The following is a 17918-nucleotide window of genomic DNA, read 5'->3' as shown; positions in this document are numbered from 1 at the left end:
TCAATGTTTGCCTTTAACAGTGGTTCACTGTGTGTGAGATAAACATCCAACTGTCAGTGATTAACCAGTGCAGGTCCATCCTGAGCTCTTATTGTGAAAGAACCACAGGGGTCAAGGCCAGGCTTGGTTATAAATCTTTATTAGAAAGGTTACACTTGGTGTCACCTCTCGTAGTTTTTGAGTAAAAAGAGGATTAAACTACACGTCACTCACGTCACTCACTCACTCAGGAAGAAACCATCAACAAACCGTGAGAAGAAGTAAACAATGAAAGTATGTTTCAGTAAATATCAGGAGGAGAACAGTTTCACACATTTAAAAGGAGAAAACCTACACCGGCGGCCATTTTGGCTCCCACTCACCCACTCAGTTTCCTGATTGTAGCTCATTTTTGTACAAACTGAGCGTTGTTCAGGAAAACACGGAAATAAAAGTGAAACACTAACGTAGGTTCATTTAAACACACACATCTAAAGTGTTGGCGGCCAAAAAAAAAAAAGCGTTGGCGGCCATTTTGGCTCTGGTCAGTTTCCTAATTTTAGGTTATTTTTGTGGAAACTGTGTTTGATTCCAGAAAACTTTATTTTGAACATACAGAAATTGGTTTAAAACAGCAAATAAAAGTTGTAGTGTTGTTAAAACTTGTAAATCCAGCAGTGTTTATTGATTAAAAGTGACCTGAAGTACACTTTATGTTGGTAGCATTGTATGTCGCCTGCTGTTGGTTCAGCCTAACAAAGCGTCTTAATGGTTGATTGTAGCAACAAAAAGAAAACAGTAAATAAACTTTCTGAAACAGCTTTTTACAAAATAATATTGATTGTATGTAACGTGAAAAGTCTCGGTTAGCTACTTTATTTCTACCATCGCACTGATGCTCCCGAATAAAATCCTGAAGCTTTGCACAATAATCGCGATTATATCTCGTACACCGTCGCCATGGAAATAGGCACCGATGTTTGATTGTGCTTCCAGTGTTTTTAAAAAAAAAAAAAAAAACGAAACATCAGCGCTAAGCTAACATCACTGCTAAGCTAAAAGTCACTGCTAATGTATGCGCTAAGCTAACTGATTGTTGAAAACGTGGAGGAAAACGCGCTTGTGCTTTTTTTTCTTTCGACGGATTTGTGCAGTTCTCTTTTTTCTGTCGGTGACTTTAGTTTTTGTCCCAAACAGAAAAGTCTTTTTCAAACACATTAAACCAGTTTAAGACCCATTTTAAAACTGGTTTAATGTGTTTTTTTCTAACCAGTTTCAAGCAATTTTTTTAATGTTAAGGACAGTTTTTGACCTTTTTTTTGGATAGATTTTTGAGAAATTGTTTGAAGGCATCTTTGTATGAGTTTTAAGCTAATTTTCAAACTGGTTTGAATCTAAAATATATTTTTAAAGGAATGGAAAAAAGAAGAGAAAAATCCCAAAAAAGTGATGTTTTAAAGTGTGTTTAAAACACTTTTTGGATCCATTGAAAGCAGTTTGTGTCACTGGTTTAATAACATTTGTTTTTTTTTAACTGCTTTGAAGCAGTTTTAGGACCAGTAGATCTAGTTAGAGTGGTTGTTAGTGGTTGAAGGAAACAGCAGAAGGTGAACTATGAACTATGAACTATGAACTATGAACTATGAACTATGTGACATCCTGCACTGAAGCTGGTTCTCGCTGGTCTGGAAGAAGAAGCTCCACGTATGGCGAGGAATACCTTTCCAATATGGCAGCAGGAAGCTCCTGATTGACCTTTGACCTTGATGGTTTCCTTCCTCACATGTAGATAAATTTATATTTATATATATATATATAATTCTTTATAAGGGGCTCTGTACAGATGGCTTTAGGCAGGTAGCACCGAGTACAGTCAGCCCTCAAACACACACACATCAAACTCTGAACTAACACAAACTCTAAACCACAGCTTCTCAACTCGTGGTACCAGACCCAAACCAGGCTCATGTTCACAAAACAAAACAAATATAATGTGCTTTTATTTTGAAGGGGATTTAAATGTGCTGAATTATAAATATTAAAAAATCCGTGCTGCCCCCTGTTGGTTGGATGGCATTCTTTATCCAAACATTTAATCACATCTTTGGGCAGAACGTGTCTGATATTTGGACAGTTTATCACACAATTTTGAAAACCACTAAATTACACTAAACACAGCTGGTTTTTTAATATGTAAAAAGTTTGTTAATGTGATACGTCAAAGAACGACACGAGAACATCGAACTGTTCCTCAGTAGCAGAGAAAGCTGTTAATCACACGTAGAATAGCGACACAAATTACACAAAATTAAAAGAAAAATACACAAAAGACAACATAAAAACACACAATGACAAAAAAAAATAAACAAAATGACAAAAAAAAAATTCTAAATAGCAAAAAAATATGCAAAATGAAAACAATATAAAATATACAAAATGACAACAAAGAAACAAAAATTGACAGAATAAATGCACAAAATGACAAAACAAACATACTGTCGGAAAATAACCATATTGCATGTGATTGATCATTCCTCTCATTTACAATTCAACTGAGGTGATTTTCTACACATACACAAAATGACTCAAAAACACAGAAAATAACCAAAAATGACAAAAACACACAAACCATTTGTTCTTCCCTGTGTTAAAGCTCAGATTGGTCATTATTGATCATGTGACCCTTGGATACAAAGACATATGTAGTCAAAGTTGCCCAAACCTTCATAATAAAAGCACATTTTCTTGACCTTCTTTGTCTGTTGCTCATTTTGAGGTTTTGTTTTTGGAGGAAACTTCTTCCCTAAGTTAAGCTGAGATACTGAGAGTAAATGGAAACGTCTCGTTATGCAGCACAAATGTTGGTTTGAAGGTAAACCTGTGGTTTAAACATTTTTCCGCTGATGTTGTTGTTTTGCTCTATGAATGTGATCATGTTAAGGTTTTTCTTCAGATGATGAGACCTCAGCAGGCGATGATCAGTAACACAAAGTGTGAAGGAAAGTGTCTCCAATAATAATCCACCCAGACGCCAGACGCTCAAACCAGTCTGTTGTTCCAGTGGACTGGGCCACCACAAGGAAAACCAGTAAACCACAGTAAACCACGCTCAGAGCGGAGCTGAGTGCTAACAACACGAGTCAGAAACTAAGCAGAGTCTATTTAAATATAAAACAAAAAGTCAAAAACTGAAAATGCTAATAATAAAAAAATATTACTGTGTTCTCAAAGTTTTAAAAAAATGTCTGGTAAACATAAACAATTAAGTTATGAATATCAACGTAAAGTTAATGAACAAAAAAGAGACTGCAAAAAATAAAAGTGGAAAAATGTCCAGTTTTTCGCTCTAACGTGAATCTTTAATTCTTGTGGTAAATCTTTATTAAGTTTGTGCCTTAAAACTTTACGTAAGTGTACATTACATTTGCTTCATCACGTAAGTTTTAGGCAGCGTGTTTTACCATTACTCATTTCAAGTTTTGCGCAAATGCTTATTGTTTTTACAAACAAACTTAAAACCTTTACACAAATGCGTTTTGTCTCTACGCGCTCATTCTAAAATCTACAACCAAACACGTATTCCCATTTCAGTTAAGTTTAATGCAAACGTTCACTTTTACAGTTTCACACAACTGTAACCCCTGTAAAGGTTTCCCACTCATTTAACGATAGACGCACGCATGCAATACCAGTTTACGCAGTCACATTAACAAATGATCTTCACTGAAATGTTGCTCATGGGCGTAAACATTTCACGGTTTTACATAAAGCTCATTAAACTTGTGCTTCGAATTAAAACGCTAACATAACCAAAACAGTAAAGGTTTTTACGTTTATATATAAACTTTGCTATTAAATAACATCTACAGCTCAGGATATACATCTGGATTGATTCATTAAAGTTTTTAGGAGAATGCTAGCTAATGCTAATGCTAAGATAGGTGAATAACCAGGATTACTTACGGTAAACTCAAAGCGAGACAAACGGGTCAACGCATGGACAAAGAGGCAAACTCGTGATTGGAGGATTGTCAGTTTGAATCCCTGGATTGGCTGAAGAGCGGCTAAAGTTATTATACACCACTGCCACGAGCCCTAGAGCAAGGCACTTAACCACAACACGCTATGGAAAATGGCTGCAATTTAACACAATTTAACAAATATTTTTAAAAACAACAACGGGCTGTAAACGCTGCAAAAGGTGGAATGTCAAACATCATAAATACCAATAAAAAGTAAAAATTCATTAAAATGTGTCAAATAGGGAACTCTAACATACTGTGGGGTTTAAAATAATTTTAAAAATGTGAATAGAAAGAAAAATAGACAAAGCTACGATGCTCAATATCAAGCACAGATGAAAGTCTATAAAACGAAAAGATGAACTAAATAAAGAAAGGATGGGCTAAAAATGTGGGAATAATCTCAGATTGTAACGTTTATACTGAGTGTCCTGATTTACACGTGCATGTGTGGAAAAATAGGGGGAGGGGCATATTAGTAATGAGGTAGTTAGGGTTTAGCTAGCGTAAAGACCGGGTATCAAAGGGTGTAGGAACATAGACAAAAGGTTAATCAATAGTATTAAATCAAATGTGTACTACGTGTGATAAAAAACAGAAACATTTTGGCTAAAATCAGTAGTTATAGATATTTGTGGCAGAAAACAAAAGCTGGAATTTTGTCCACTTTTTTAATGAAAGGTTTGAATTGTGATGGAATCTTATGTTGGGAAAAAAAACGTTTCGTAGACGCTAAAAACTTTGAGTGTCGTAAAAATAAAACCTTCTACAGTTGAGTGAGTACAAAACGTGACGCTAACGTCTCAAACTAAATTACTGTAACAAAACGTCAGACACCAAAATACAACAATAACTGACAAATTAGTTCAGTTTGTTGACAATGAAGACAAAATGTCCACAAACTGCAGACAGCGTCCAAATCTGAATTAGTACGTCAAAGAATTCGGGAAAAGATCAAAGTTGTGAATGAAAGACAGTTGAGAATCATAAATAAGAGAAAAAGCATTACCAAGACAAAGACGTCTGTGCTAATGCTAATGACAAAGACTAAACACTGTCGCTGATCGTAGGTTTAAAACTCAACCCTGCTCGTGTAGTTTTCCTTATTGTGGCCCAAAATACGTCCAATCAGCTCTTTGATTGAGTCAAGAACCAGAACTCGCTCAGCGTTTGGATCAAGCAGAGAAAAAACGTGGCGAATCCTCGAGGACAAAACATGTTGAATATTACAAAGATCTGATTGCCGTACACCAAAGAAATCCTGAAAGATAACGACAATTTGGAGAACTTTGCCAAAATCTTTGAGTGTTGTAACAACTCTTTTAAACTACTTTTAAAGGAAAAACTGATTTCCTAATTTGTTGAGTTTATGGTTACGTTTGTCTTTAAGCTGGTTTAAATTTCCCTCGAGGCGTCCTGGATCAAAGATGGACGAACCATGAAGATAAAGATCTCAAACTTTTGACCTAATGTGATCAAGATCGTAGAAATAGAAGAAGAGGAAATGCGCAGCTGAAGGTCGTATCTTACAAGACTATCAAACGCATTTCCAAGACTTTGCATCATTCGTGAACTGTTTCGTATTGAACTGTATCTGAGTAAAGTAACATATTGATCTGGATCAGGTTTTTTAGAACTTGTTTTAAAATAATTGAGATTGCTTGCGTACTCGAGCTCGGAGCGTAAAATGTGAACGGAGGTTTCACTTTAAGTCGAACTCGTTGAAAGTGGAATATTTGGCAGCAAAGTTTATAATCCACCATTCCCTTCGGTTCCATTCTGGTTCTGGTTCTGGAGATCAAAGTGCCGACCTACCGGAAAGATGAAGAACTCTAAAGTTTCAGCTTTCCGGTTTGTTCTCGAGCTCGCAGGGTTCAGCGTTGGAGTCTACGGGTGGGGTCGAAGGTCAGGTGGGTCCATCCAGAAGCTGCCTGAGCGCCCTCTCGATGTTGATGCGGTGTCCCAGGCGAGTAACGCCAAGCTCCACATAGTCTTCCTTGGTGAGTGCCGGGAGGTGAGAGCCCTCAATTTCGTGGTCCTGGAAGCGCTGCCGGTGCTCGGCCAGGCCAACGCTCTCGAGCCAGTCGCCCACGTCGTACTTGTTCCACAGGTTTAGTGGCCTCTGCCTCCATGGCCGCAGGGCAAGCAGCGGTCCACTGAGGACGGGCGACGGGCATGGCGAGGCATGCGGCGATGGCGAGGGGGAGCGTGATCGTGTTCGAGCGCTCGCGCTGCGCATGACAAAGCGGACCTCCTTGGGTTCGGAGGGCAGGCTGAGACTGGACGACTTCAGGATGGGTAGACCACGACCGGAGCTCAGGTCGGGCCTTTCGGGACAAGAAGTGGGCGATGATGCCAACGCCCCGGACCTGTCAGAGGGAGACGGCGAAGGGGAGGGGCTTCTGCGGGTGACGGGGTATCGGCTGCCGGGTCGGACGGTGTAGCTCGCTCCGAATCCTCGTTGGGAGATGGTATGAAGTTCACCGAGACTGGAGAACAACCTGAGCAAAAACAGACGACATCGCAGTTAGGACTACAAACCTGAAACTACAAACATGGTCGACCAAAAACAAAATCAGCATGCAGCGACCTATGAAACTTTTAACCTACTTGCACTGACTTTGAAAAGCCTTTCACATTTCAATGTTTTTGCTAACTGTCGAAATAATTCACATTGGATCAAATTATATCAATAATTTATTGATTATTAGATTCTAGTGTTTCTCATCAGAAACCAGTGAGATCTTTGTATTTTTAAAATAATAGTCTATAGTTACTAAGAAATGGCAAATTTAGAAAAGGGCTTTTAATTTGAAACTAAAATATTATCTTAAGCTTCGCCTCCGATTGGTTAGATTTGACTTGACGAAGCTTTAATTGAATGTTCTCGGCTCTTCAGGCGAGATGTTGTTACTGTTAGTTTTTGTTGTCAGTGAAGTCGTTGTTGGTTGGATGCTCGTTAGTTGGATGCTCATTAATAAATTAGTTAATTAATCGTAGCAATAACAAGAAATGTTTACCAGAGATAAAAACCTACGATTTACGTTCTCCACTGAGAGAACATCTGAAACAACACAAACACAAAGAGTTAACTACAAAAAACACACAAAAAAACACAAACAAACAGACACACACCTGGCCCCGCCCACTGGTGATCTCCGTCCAGGGTCCAGAGGACTTGGCTCTTCCCCCAATGAGTGGCTGTCCTTGTTTAGCAGCTGCAGCCGATTGGCCAGATCCAAGCCTGACCCCGCCCTCCCGCTGAGCTCCAGCGCCGACGCCGACCGAGCCGTCAGATCTGCAACCGACGCTGAACTTTGACCTCCGAGGGCAGCAGGGCGCCCCTCCTCCGGTGCTCGCCGCTCCTCATCCCCTCCCCCCCACAGCTTGGATCGCCTCTGGAACAGATAGCGAGGTTGCCGGCCCCCACCACAGGGAGTGAAGCCGAGTGGCGAGGGGGGCGTAAATGAGGATGGGAGGAGTTCGCTGTCCGACGACTGCTTCAGCAGCGGGTCACGCAGCGCCGAGCGGCCACGGCCAATAGGGGAGCGGAGGCGGGGTTTCAGGGCAGACGGGGAGGTGGCAGTGGACGACGGGGGGCCGTTCGGTGAGGTTGGGCCGGGTGGGGACACCAAGGTGATGGAAGGGGGGGAGCGAGCTGGGGGAGGAGCCATCACCAACTTCGCTGACCTCGCTGAAAGACTCAGGGACACCCTCCCCTCCCCCTCCTTCCCCTAGTCGCCGTGGCAACATGCCGAGTGTGGGGGGGGCGGCAAAGGCAGGGGGCGGAGCCACAAGGCCGATCCGGCGTAGCTCCTCCCTTGTCTCCTCATCACTGGATGACAACAACGCCGGTGGCAGCGTCACAGTATAAGCCCCACCCTCCTCCTCCGAGCTGCCCACTGTGAGGCTCCTGCGCCGGTCGATCAGGGCGGCGTGGCTCTCATTGGTCAGTGTCGGCCTCCACTGACGTTCAGGTGAGGGGCCTGCAGGCGAGGTCATGCCCCCCTCCGTCTCCGGGCGCTCCACCTGTCCATCTGGGAAAAGGGGTGGAGTCACACGTTTGTGCCTGAGCTCCGGACTGGTCTGAGGAGTGGTACGCTTAGTTCGCTGCTCCGGGCTCGTCTGAGGGGTGGCGCGCTTCGTCCGTGGCTCTGGGCTGCCCTGAGGGGTGGGGATAGGGGTGCGCTTGTGTCGGCCCTCTGGGCTGGCGGCCGGGGTGGGGATAGGTGTGGTGGAGCCGGAGGCGTGTTTGGTTCGTGGTTCGGGGCTCGGCGTTCGGGCAGTGAGCGCTCGTTCTCGTGCAGCAAGAGCCAGAGCCAGTGGCGACGACGGGTCTGTGGACCAGAAAAGAAGTTAAAATAAACAGCACACTGCTGGTGTATCAGTTCAACTGGTGATCATTATATTTGGTGACACATCATGGCAGAAAGCAGCTCCTTCTGATTTCTCACCTAAAGGTTTCCCCGTCAGCGGGTGGAGGAAGGTATGAGGTGTCGGTGATGGTGACAGAACCGGCGCCGGAGGAGGAAGCTCTCCGAGGTCATCCATTGAATGGCTCTGAGTCAGAAGGGGGGTGGCATGATTGTCAGACCCCGCCCCCTCCACTGACAGAAAGAGAGAGGAGCGACGGCCCTGAACCCGAGCGCGCTCAGACAGAACCTGCTGCTGGTAGAGCTCCGCCCTGCTGGGGCTGCTGGGCCCGCCTCCGTCTGCTTTCCATGAATCGTGTTCTTTCATCCCCAGACCTGAAGCAAAAACAGCCAATAAGTTAGAAGACGTCTTTTCTACCTGATGCTATGCTATGCTATGCTATGCTATGCTATGCTATGCTATGCTATGCTATGCTATGCTATGCTATGCTATGCTATGTCACGTATTGTGTTGTTAACATCTGGATCCTGATTGGTTCTCACCCTGCTCCTCGACAGGAAGCTGCTTCAACAGAGGAGACTTCCTCCTCTGAGGCTTGGTGGGCGGTGCTTGTTGTCCCACGTTGGCGTAAGGGTTTTCTATTGCTCGCCCTCGGCGCCGTGACCCCGGAGAGAGTCCGAGGGCAGGGCTTGTGCTGTGGAGGGACAGAGTGGAGGTGTGCGTCGCCGTGTGGGGAGTGTGCGTCGTGGCTTGCGAAGAGTGCGGCGTGTGCATGGCCGAGTGGGCGGAGCTGTGTGGCGTGTGCGTGGCCGAGTGGGCGGAGCTGTGAGGCGTGTGCGAGGCATCAGGCTGCAGAGAAGGGGAAGTGTCCTGCAGGATAATCATGGACCGGGCTTTCCTCTGCCGCTCGGCGTGGGCGTGGCTGCGGGTCGGGGAGTCGCACAGCTCCTGCAGTCGAGGCTCCGCCCCCGGTTTGAAGCTAGAGCGGGTCAGGCCCTCCCCCCGAGCAGGAGGAGGTGGGGGCAAAAAGGAAGGCGGGGGGCCAGAGTCGAGGAGGAAGAGCGGTGATGGTGGAGGGGGCGGAGCTGTCTGCGGAGGGGGCGGGATGAAGCTGTCCGTCAGAGAGGAGCTTCGTGGAAACCGACTCTCGTTAATTAGCGCCGAAATCCTGTCGTCCTCCGGGGTACCTGGTGACCATGGAAACGGATTTTACACTTATAACTAAAGTTACTCCACCTGTAACTGCAGTTACTACCGCTGTAACTTAAGTTACTATACTTGTAACTAGTTACTACATCTGTAACTAGTCACTAAAGTTATTACACCTGTAACAACAGTAACTCAATTTAATTCACCTGTAACTAAAGTTAATTCACCTGTAATTAAAGTTAATTCACCTGTAACTAAAGTTAATTCACCTGTAATTAAAGTTAATTCACCTGTAATGACAGTAACTGAAGTTACTTCATCTGTAACTAAAGGTTACCATGGAAACGTTTTTAAACACTGTAACATACAATTGTGATGATCCTATCACAGTGACTGTTCCTGACATGTCAACCTATATTGTTATCATCATAATAATTACAATCTTTTAGTACAATCATGAGCTCATCTGATTGGTTGAGCCGTCATACCAAAGCTCTTGGTGCGAGACATTCCTCTTGGTAAAGCCATGGTGCTTTTCTCTGGCAGTGAAGGAGGAACCAAACCCTGACGCTCAAAGAGCGACTTCACAAACACACAAACACAGCATGTCAGCTTGTCACAGCGTGGGAACAAAAGCTCATGTTTGGACTTGTGACTCCGCCTCACGTTGATCTCGGCCTGTGTGATTCGACGACTCGTCGGTCGCTGCTTCACCGTCGCCACCCTGAAGTCGTCCGTGGGGCGTCCCCTCAGGACCACCTCCTGCTGACCACCGGCCAACATCTCGTCCAGTTTCTCTGAAGGAGCAATGCCAACAGTGATGATGGAGTAAAGAAAATGACATCACAAGTCACATCACAACAGCACACTGACATCATAACCACAATGATCGCAGCAAACAAACGGCACGACACGATCACAGCCCGTCAGTAGGTTCAGCCTGTCAGCACGTTAAAAACAGTTTGATTTATTATTTCTGTTGTAATGTGCGTTGTGTGTCATGTTGTGTATTCCAGGTGAAGAAAAATAACAGTGTTTCACGTGTTGGAGGTGCTAAATGTACTTCTACCTCCCCATACAGAAGTTAGCTTAGCACATAGTAACCAGTCCTACATGTTTGGTTCGCTTAGTACGTAGCAACCAGTCTCACATGTTTGGTTAACTTAGCACATAGCAACCAGTCTCACATGTTTGGTTAGCTTAGCAGGTAGCAACCAGTCCCACATGTTTGGTTAGCATAGCATGTAGCAACTAGTCTTAAATGTTTGGTGGTTAGCTTAGCATGTAGCAACCAGCCCCACATGTTTGGTTAGCTTAGCAGGTAGCAACCAGTCCCACATGTTTGGTTAGCATAGCATGTAGCAACTAGTCTTAAATGTTTGGTGGTTAGCTTAGCATGTAGCAACCAGCCCCACATGTTTGGTTAGCTTAGCATGTAGCAACCAGTCCCACTTGTTTGGTTAGCTTAGTATGTAGCATTGCTGGCTAAACAGGGTCAAAGGGTAACGAGACGGCCTTAAAAGTAATCAGCTGATACGTGATCAGAGCGATCATTGTCATGCATCTCTTATTTGAATGATCCATGATATTGATCAGTGATTGGTTGACAGTGGCTGAGAGGAGTCCGGGCTTCATGACATATTGAAGGGTTTCAAATGTTCCTGTTACTGTAACAACTCAACAACACATGTAGAAGCAGGGGAGAATGATCCCCATGACATCACAGTGACATCATGCTCCACTCAGCCAATGAGGCGTCAGCACACGACACAAATGAACCATGTGACTCACCGTAACGTCTCCTCCGAGCTGCAGACAGAACAAAGGTTAGCTACGCGTACTGTGTGCGTGTGCGTGTGCGTGTGCGTGTGTGTGTGTGTGTGTGTGGGTTACCTATCTCTTCCAGGTCTGCGGTCATGGATTTTGAGCGTAGCGTCAGGGAGGTGCTCGGGGCTCTCTTGGGAGGGGGCGGAGCTACAAGGAGGGGGCGGGACATTGTCAACAGGTAAACAAGACTATGTTTGTTTGTTGTTTCCTGTCAGGTGTGCTCGTACCTTTCTTCCTGATCAGGTTGGACTCAGACTTCCTGGAAACGGAGACAACCTTCATCAGCAGACGACTTCCTCCCTGTCTGATCAGACCCACCACCTGTCTGTGACCCACCTTCACCACGTCAGCCCCGTTCACCTGGAACACGTCACCATGGTGATTGGGACAGGGGGTGGGGCCTCACCCAAATGTTTTAAAAAAGGATTCATAGTGACATTTTGAAGAACCATTTACTAATCACTGTGTTTACCTCGATCAGGAAGTCTCCAGTCCTTAGCCCCGCCCTCCAGGCCACGCCCCCCTGGTCCACCGACTCTAGGTACTGAAGGGCAGGAAACGCTGGCGTGGGAGCGAACTCCTCTATGGGAGTTTCAGCTGTGAGACAAAAACAAATGCACAGTTCATATTTCATGTTATTTAGAGAAAAAGAAAGATGTGATTATGGGGCACCATGTGATCACATCCATTATATTTATAGCTCAAATTAGAGCTACCTGCATCACCCTGTCTGTTACCATAGTAACAAACACATGGTGATGCACTGGTTTTTTTCCTGTTTTAATGTTATTATTTATAATCATTACTTTACAATTACCTTTTAAAAATATATTATTTTTATTTGTTTTGAAAAAGAACTGTCACAACTGTTTTTAAAATAAATAAAAAAATCTGTTGGGATGGGGGGGCGTGAACATTTTTCATTTTTCAAATGAGGGTGCAACACAACCACTGAGTTAAACAGACACTACTGTCAGTAACCACTAAGGGTGTAAGAAAAAAATATTTCGACATGTGATTATCATATAAATCCAAAAAATGTCCAAATCGATTTTTTTAATCATGTTTTTTAACGCATTTAATTGCCCACTCACTAGGTGTCAGTGAACACACCATCAGACCTTGTTAATCTACAGTACATTTAGCTTTATTTTCATAAACCATACTGGACACTTTGATAGATGGTTGTAGTTACTTTTTTTAAATTCATAAACTTAACTGTCAGAATCTGTTGTTGAAGAAAAATGGAATTTGACATTTTGATAAACATACCACTTGTTTTTTACATTTGTGCTTGAATTACAGTTAGTTACCATTTACTTGTTCTCACAAGTTTTTAAAAAAAATAAATAAATTGTATTTCATACCATTTTGTACTAGTAAAGGTGACATTTGCAATTAATGATATTGGAATATAGCGTATTGTGACATGCAAATCTTGGATCGTATTGTGTCATCAGATTCATGGCCATGCACGAGCTAATAACCAGTGATTAAAAGTTCAATGAGAAATAGTGTTCCAGTACTAAGTGATGACTCCCAACACAGTGAAAGTCTGACCTTTGGCCCCTCGCAGGACGAAGCCGAAGCCTTCGCTTTCTCTCTTCTGCAGAACGGCCGTCTTCTCCTCGATCACATAGTCACTGCACACACGCACACACACACGCACACGCTGGTAACCATGCTGTGGTTCAGTATGTGAACAAGGCGGTGCGTCTCTACCTGTAGGAGGTGTAGTTGTCATAGGATCCCACAGTGTAGTGTCTGAACAGTCTCTTAGTGCGGTCCTCTCTGGTCTCTGGAACACAACAACACACAACACTATTACACAACAATACACAACAACACACAACACTATTACACAACAATACACAAGTGCACACGTCCTTTACTTATGTAGAAAGTTACAGATCACTCTAGTGTTCCTGTCCTCTGTGTGAGTTAAAGTAAAGTAAGGAATACAATAATGGAGGACGTATCGTAAACACTAGTGGACTACAGTAATGGAGGAAGTATGGTAAACATTAGTAAACTACAGTAATGGAGGACATTGTAGTTCTTACCCAGGCGGGGGTCGTACTGTCTCATCTGAACCTCCTCCACACAGTCGGCAGGGAACCATCCAGTACGGCCCTTCACACTGCCCTCCCAGAATCCTCCCTCTCCAATGGACAGGACTGGAACAAGGACACGCCCCCGTCACCTCACCTCAGAGCCTTCACCATCAACACCCCCCCACACACACACACTCAGACTAACCTTTGACCCTCTCCCCGCGGTGCAGCTGGATCTCGCCTGGTCCCTGAGGGACGTGGGACCGCGTGGCGATGAAAGTGCGACCAGGGACGGCACTGTAGAGTCTCCTCTTCCTCATCTGTGGGGTCAGCGGGGGGGAGGAGGGGGGGCTGATTTCTACTGGACCAGGACCCCCTCCACCACTGGGACTGGAAAAAAGACCAGGACCAGCAAGACCAGTGAGAAGACAGTGTGAGGTAACTACACCTGTAACTAAAGTTGGTACATCTGTAATTATCGTTATTTCACCTGCAACTAAAGTAACTTCACCTGTAACTATCGTTATTTCACCTGTATCTGACTGTAACTATACATGTGAGGTCTGGTTGTAAAATGTGTGTTGATTTGTGTCAGTGTGTACCTGAGGCGGCGTGTGTGACGTCGTAGCGAGTGTGTGTGCGTGTCGTGGTATGTCTCGAGGCTCTGAAGGGAGGGGCCAGGGGAGGAGGCGGGGCTTTCCAGAGCATTGTCACTGGCTGAGCGAATCAGAGAGCGAGGTGACGACAGCCCGTTTCCCGCCAACATCCTTAAAGCGCCACTTCGTCTCCGTTTGGTGTAGGACGGAGTTTCTCTGAAGGGAACTACTTATGGATGTGTACACACACACACACACACACACACACACACACACACAGTGAGTTCAACCCCTGTTAAAACACACACACATTAACGTAATATGTGATTAAACTCACCCACATCCGACGCTTTGTGGATCTTAATGATTTCTGCCAGATCAAAGTTTCCAGCGATGATCGCCACCTACACACACACACACACACACACACGCACACACACACACACACACACACACACACACACACACACACACACACACACACACACACACGCGCACACACACACGCACACACACACACACACACACATTTATTTAATAAAATCCAAAATAATAATAGTAAAACCTTTTTAAATGTGCTGCTACTCTTCTAGCCAAAAACATTTTTCCTGTTATTTCAAACATTTATTTTTGGTTTGTAGAAATAGTGTAAATTAATTTTTCAAGAAAAAAAAAATATTGTAGTTGTGTAGTTGCTACAGTAATTAAAGATACTATACCTGTAACTGACTGTAACTATACGTGTGAGGTATGGTTGTAAAATGTGTATTGATTTGTGTCAGTGTGTACCTGAGGCAACGTGTGTGACGTTTTAGCGCGTTGTGTGCGTGTCGTGGTAAGTGAAATATTTTAGTTTAGTCAGAGTTTTATTTTTGATTATATTAAGTTAAATGTGTTTTTACTTAATCATAATATTAACTATAAAATACATATTTATCCAACCAAACTATATTAAATCACATTAAGTGTGTTGTACCTGGAAGGCGGTCTGGTTGTTGTAGTTTTTCACGTCCTTGTTGGCTCCTCTGAACAGCAGAACGCGAGCACAGCCATCCTTCAGGAACCAAACCAACACATTTAGGGACGTAGACAGCCAAGCTGGTTAACGTCACCATGGCAACGTACGGCCAGACATATGTATCCAGCTTCATAGTACAGGCCCAAAGTGTATTTGTTTGTTTGTTGTTGTTTACCTGGTTGTACAACGCACAGAGGTGCAGTGCGGTGTTTCCTGATGCATTCTGGGAAGTCATGTCAGCGCCGTAGAACAGCAGGTGCTCCAAGTGCTGCACATTACCATAGCGACAGGCCTGCACGCACAAACACAAGCGTCATAACCATGAACCTTGTCTGTGTGTCTGTGTGTGTGTGTGTGTGTGTGTGCGTGTGTGTGTGTGTGTGTGTATCACCTGGTGGATTTCCTGCCACCCATTCTCGTCAGTCATCCCTGTAACCATGACAACAAGGACTAAACACATATTTCTTCAACAAACAAACAGCGCACACCCACAAATGAGGGAGTGCTGTGTCGTACCGATGATGGCGTGGTCCTGCAGCAGCAGCTCACAGCAGTACGGGGCTCCGCCCACCATGGACGAGTGGTAGAGCGGCGTCAGGCCTCGACTGTCTTTGTAGTCTGGAGATGCTCCAAGGTCCAGCAATGTCTGCGGGGGGCGAAGTCAGAGGAGGAGGGCGGAGTTAGAGGATGAGTGCGGAATTAGAGGAATGAGGGTGGAGTCAGAGGAGAAAGACAGAGTCAGAGGATGACGGTGGAGTCAGAGGAGGAGGGCGGAGTCTAACTAAAGTTACACCACCTGTAACTGACTGTAACTACACAAGGTCTGGTTGTAAAATGTGTGTTGATTCGTGTGAGTGTGTACCTGAGGTGACGTGTGTGTGTGTCATCGTAGTGAGCTCGTGTGAACGTGTCGTGGAATCGGAACTATTTTAGTTTTCCTCAGTTTTTTTTTTAATTGAATTAGATTAAATGTGTTGTACCTGGAAGGCGGTCTGGTTGTTGTAGTTTTTCACATCAGAGGAGAAGGGCGGAGTCAGAGGATGAGGGTGGAGTCAGAGCGATAGAGTGGAGATAATGAGGTGAGGAATGAAGGAAGAGGTATAAATGGGGCGTGGCCTCACAGTGAGGGCGGAGCTGTTCCTGCAGAGCACGGCTCGATGCAGCGCAGTGATTCCATCTCTGGTTCTAAAGTCTAGGTGAGCGCCGCCGCTACGCAGCACCTTGATGAGGTCACAGCTCTCCTCCAGCTGTACGGCGAGTGTTAGCGGACACTCTGAGGACGCAGACGGACCGTGGTCACATGACATCACCTGGTGGCTTTGTTTATGTTTATGTTTGTTTGTGTTTGTTTGGGCGCTCACCTCCGCTGTCTGAGTCGTGGAAGTTTGGGTCCAAACCTTTCTCCAGCCATTTAGAAACTTTCTCTACGTTCTTCTGGTGAACGTGTTCCATGAAGCGCTTCAGATTGGCCTGTAAACAAACAAACAAACAAACAGTCCTATTTTAACACTCTTCTCTGTGTGATCTATGTTAGCGATGCTAGCGTTGCTTAGCGATGTTTACCTTAGTGTGCAGCTTGGCCAGCTGCTTGTCGTCTACGTAGCTTTGTGTATAAACTCTTCTCTTGTAACGAAACTGCAGAAAAAAGACGTAAAAGGCTCAGTTTTTCACAAGAATCACATTTGTTATTGTAGCTTGTTAGCTCAAATGAAGATAACTAGTTTCCCACGGTTCACTACCTTTGGTTTCTCTACCTGAGCATCATGTTAAACTTTAGAGTTCTTTTTGATGCCACCAGAGTGGTATTCCATAAAGAGTGTTATGTTCAAACTCTGAGTATGTTCAGGCTCAAATGAGACTCTGAGTATCTCATTCCAAAAAGCGAGGTATGTTCTCTGAGTATGTTACCATGGCAACATTGTCCGTGAACTAAACTTGGTCCCTGGCAGGTTTTATCAAAGAAACCCTGGGTTTCTACCTGGCTCCGCCCACCTGAACACTTTAATAAACCTGAACACTTTTCTCTGAAACACATTAGTAACATCACACACCACAGACGTGTTCACATCATTATTAATGTTGTGTTGATTTACGTCTTTTTTTTGTGCTAAAGGTAGTTTTCTTTCTAACATTATAGATGTAGATCATTAAGTGAAAGTCACTGAGAGGTTGATCTACATTAAAACATCTACTGACGTCTGTAGTAAAGTTCACTGAATAAAAACCTGTGGATAATATAAAGGAGGAGATGATCATTTAAATAAATCAACTTTTAAGGCTCGATTATTATTTTATATTGTTATACAGTTAAATCTGTAGATCATACATCTTTGAAGATATGATGGAGCAGTGAAGTGTGACACTGCTCTTGAAAGCGATGGGTCGTGGGTTCGCGTCCCGCTTCAGTGTTTTTTTAGGACGTATAGATGACTCTGGTGATAATATTACATTAAGAATCAATATAAATGATTAGATATGAAGCAGCAGTCACTGTGTTTATATCCAGTGTAACAGGAGGACTCTCTATGTAGACATCCTATGCTGCTGACACGTCTCCTCAGACACACTTTATTTATATTATTCACCACTCCTCACATCACTGAAGCAATAAAGTGATGAAGTGACCAAAAAGTGTGACTAATTACAGGTGATTTAATCCACTATAGTCACTGAAGACTGAACACACCTTTAGAACAGGCTCATATTCCTCAAACAATGGCTTATTTCACCATCAGGGTGAATAAATCACTCTCTTCCTTTTGGTTGTCATGGCAGTTTGAGTATTCTTTGATCCATTGATGATGGCTTTTCATCACGCGTGTGCACGTCAGTAACCCAAGGTTTACATACTCAGGGTTAATTAACCCACTTCATACCAGCTTTAATGGAATCCGATATC

The 17918-nt window shown here is 44.0% G+C and overlaps 1 protein-coding gene across 1 annotated transcript in view; it reads right to left on the bottom strand.

Moving 5' to 3' along the window:
• Positions 1–123: 123 nt before the first annotated feature.
• shank3b (SH3 and multiple ankyrin repeat domains 3b) overlaps positions 124–17918 on the bottom strand; it is a 53095-nt gene continuing 35300 nt past the window's right edge. The window contains 24 exon segments of the mRNA XM_028450172.1: positions 124–6502; positions 7137–7651; positions 7653–8338; positions 8456–8749; positions 8918–9562; positions 10013–10106; positions 10191–10321; positions 11316–11333; positions 11418–11498; positions 11579–11711; positions 11824–11948; positions 12912–12994; positions 13074–13149; positions 13415–13528; positions 13611–13795; positions 14008–14227; positions 14339–14405; positions 14978–15055; positions 15195–15311; positions 15411–15448; positions 15536–15665; positions 16141–16292; positions 16381–16489; positions 16583–16654. Coding sequence (XP_028305973.1) covers positions 5908–6502; positions 7137–7651; positions 7653–8338; positions 8456–8749; positions 8918–9562; positions 10013–10106; positions 10191–10321; positions 11316–11333; positions 11418–11498; positions 11579–11711; positions 11824–11948; positions 12912–12994; positions 13074–13149; positions 13415–13528; positions 13611–13795; positions 14008–14227; positions 14339–14405; positions 14978–15055; positions 15195–15311; positions 15411–15448; positions 15536–15665; positions 16141–16292; positions 16381–16489; positions 16583–16654 — 4758 coding nt within the window. The 3' untranslated portion in view covers positions 124–5907.

This window comes from Gouania willdenowi, chromosome 6, assembly GCF_900634775.1.
Source record: "Gouania willdenowi chromosome 6, fGouWil2.1, whole genome shotgun sequence".
Lineage (NCBI taxonomy): Eukaryota > Metazoa > Chordata > Actinopteri > Blenniiformes > Gobiesocidae > Gouania > Gouania willdenowi.
The sequence above is the reverse complement of the archived record's forward strand: the minus strand, read 5'-3'. Positions and strand labels throughout refer to the sequence as shown.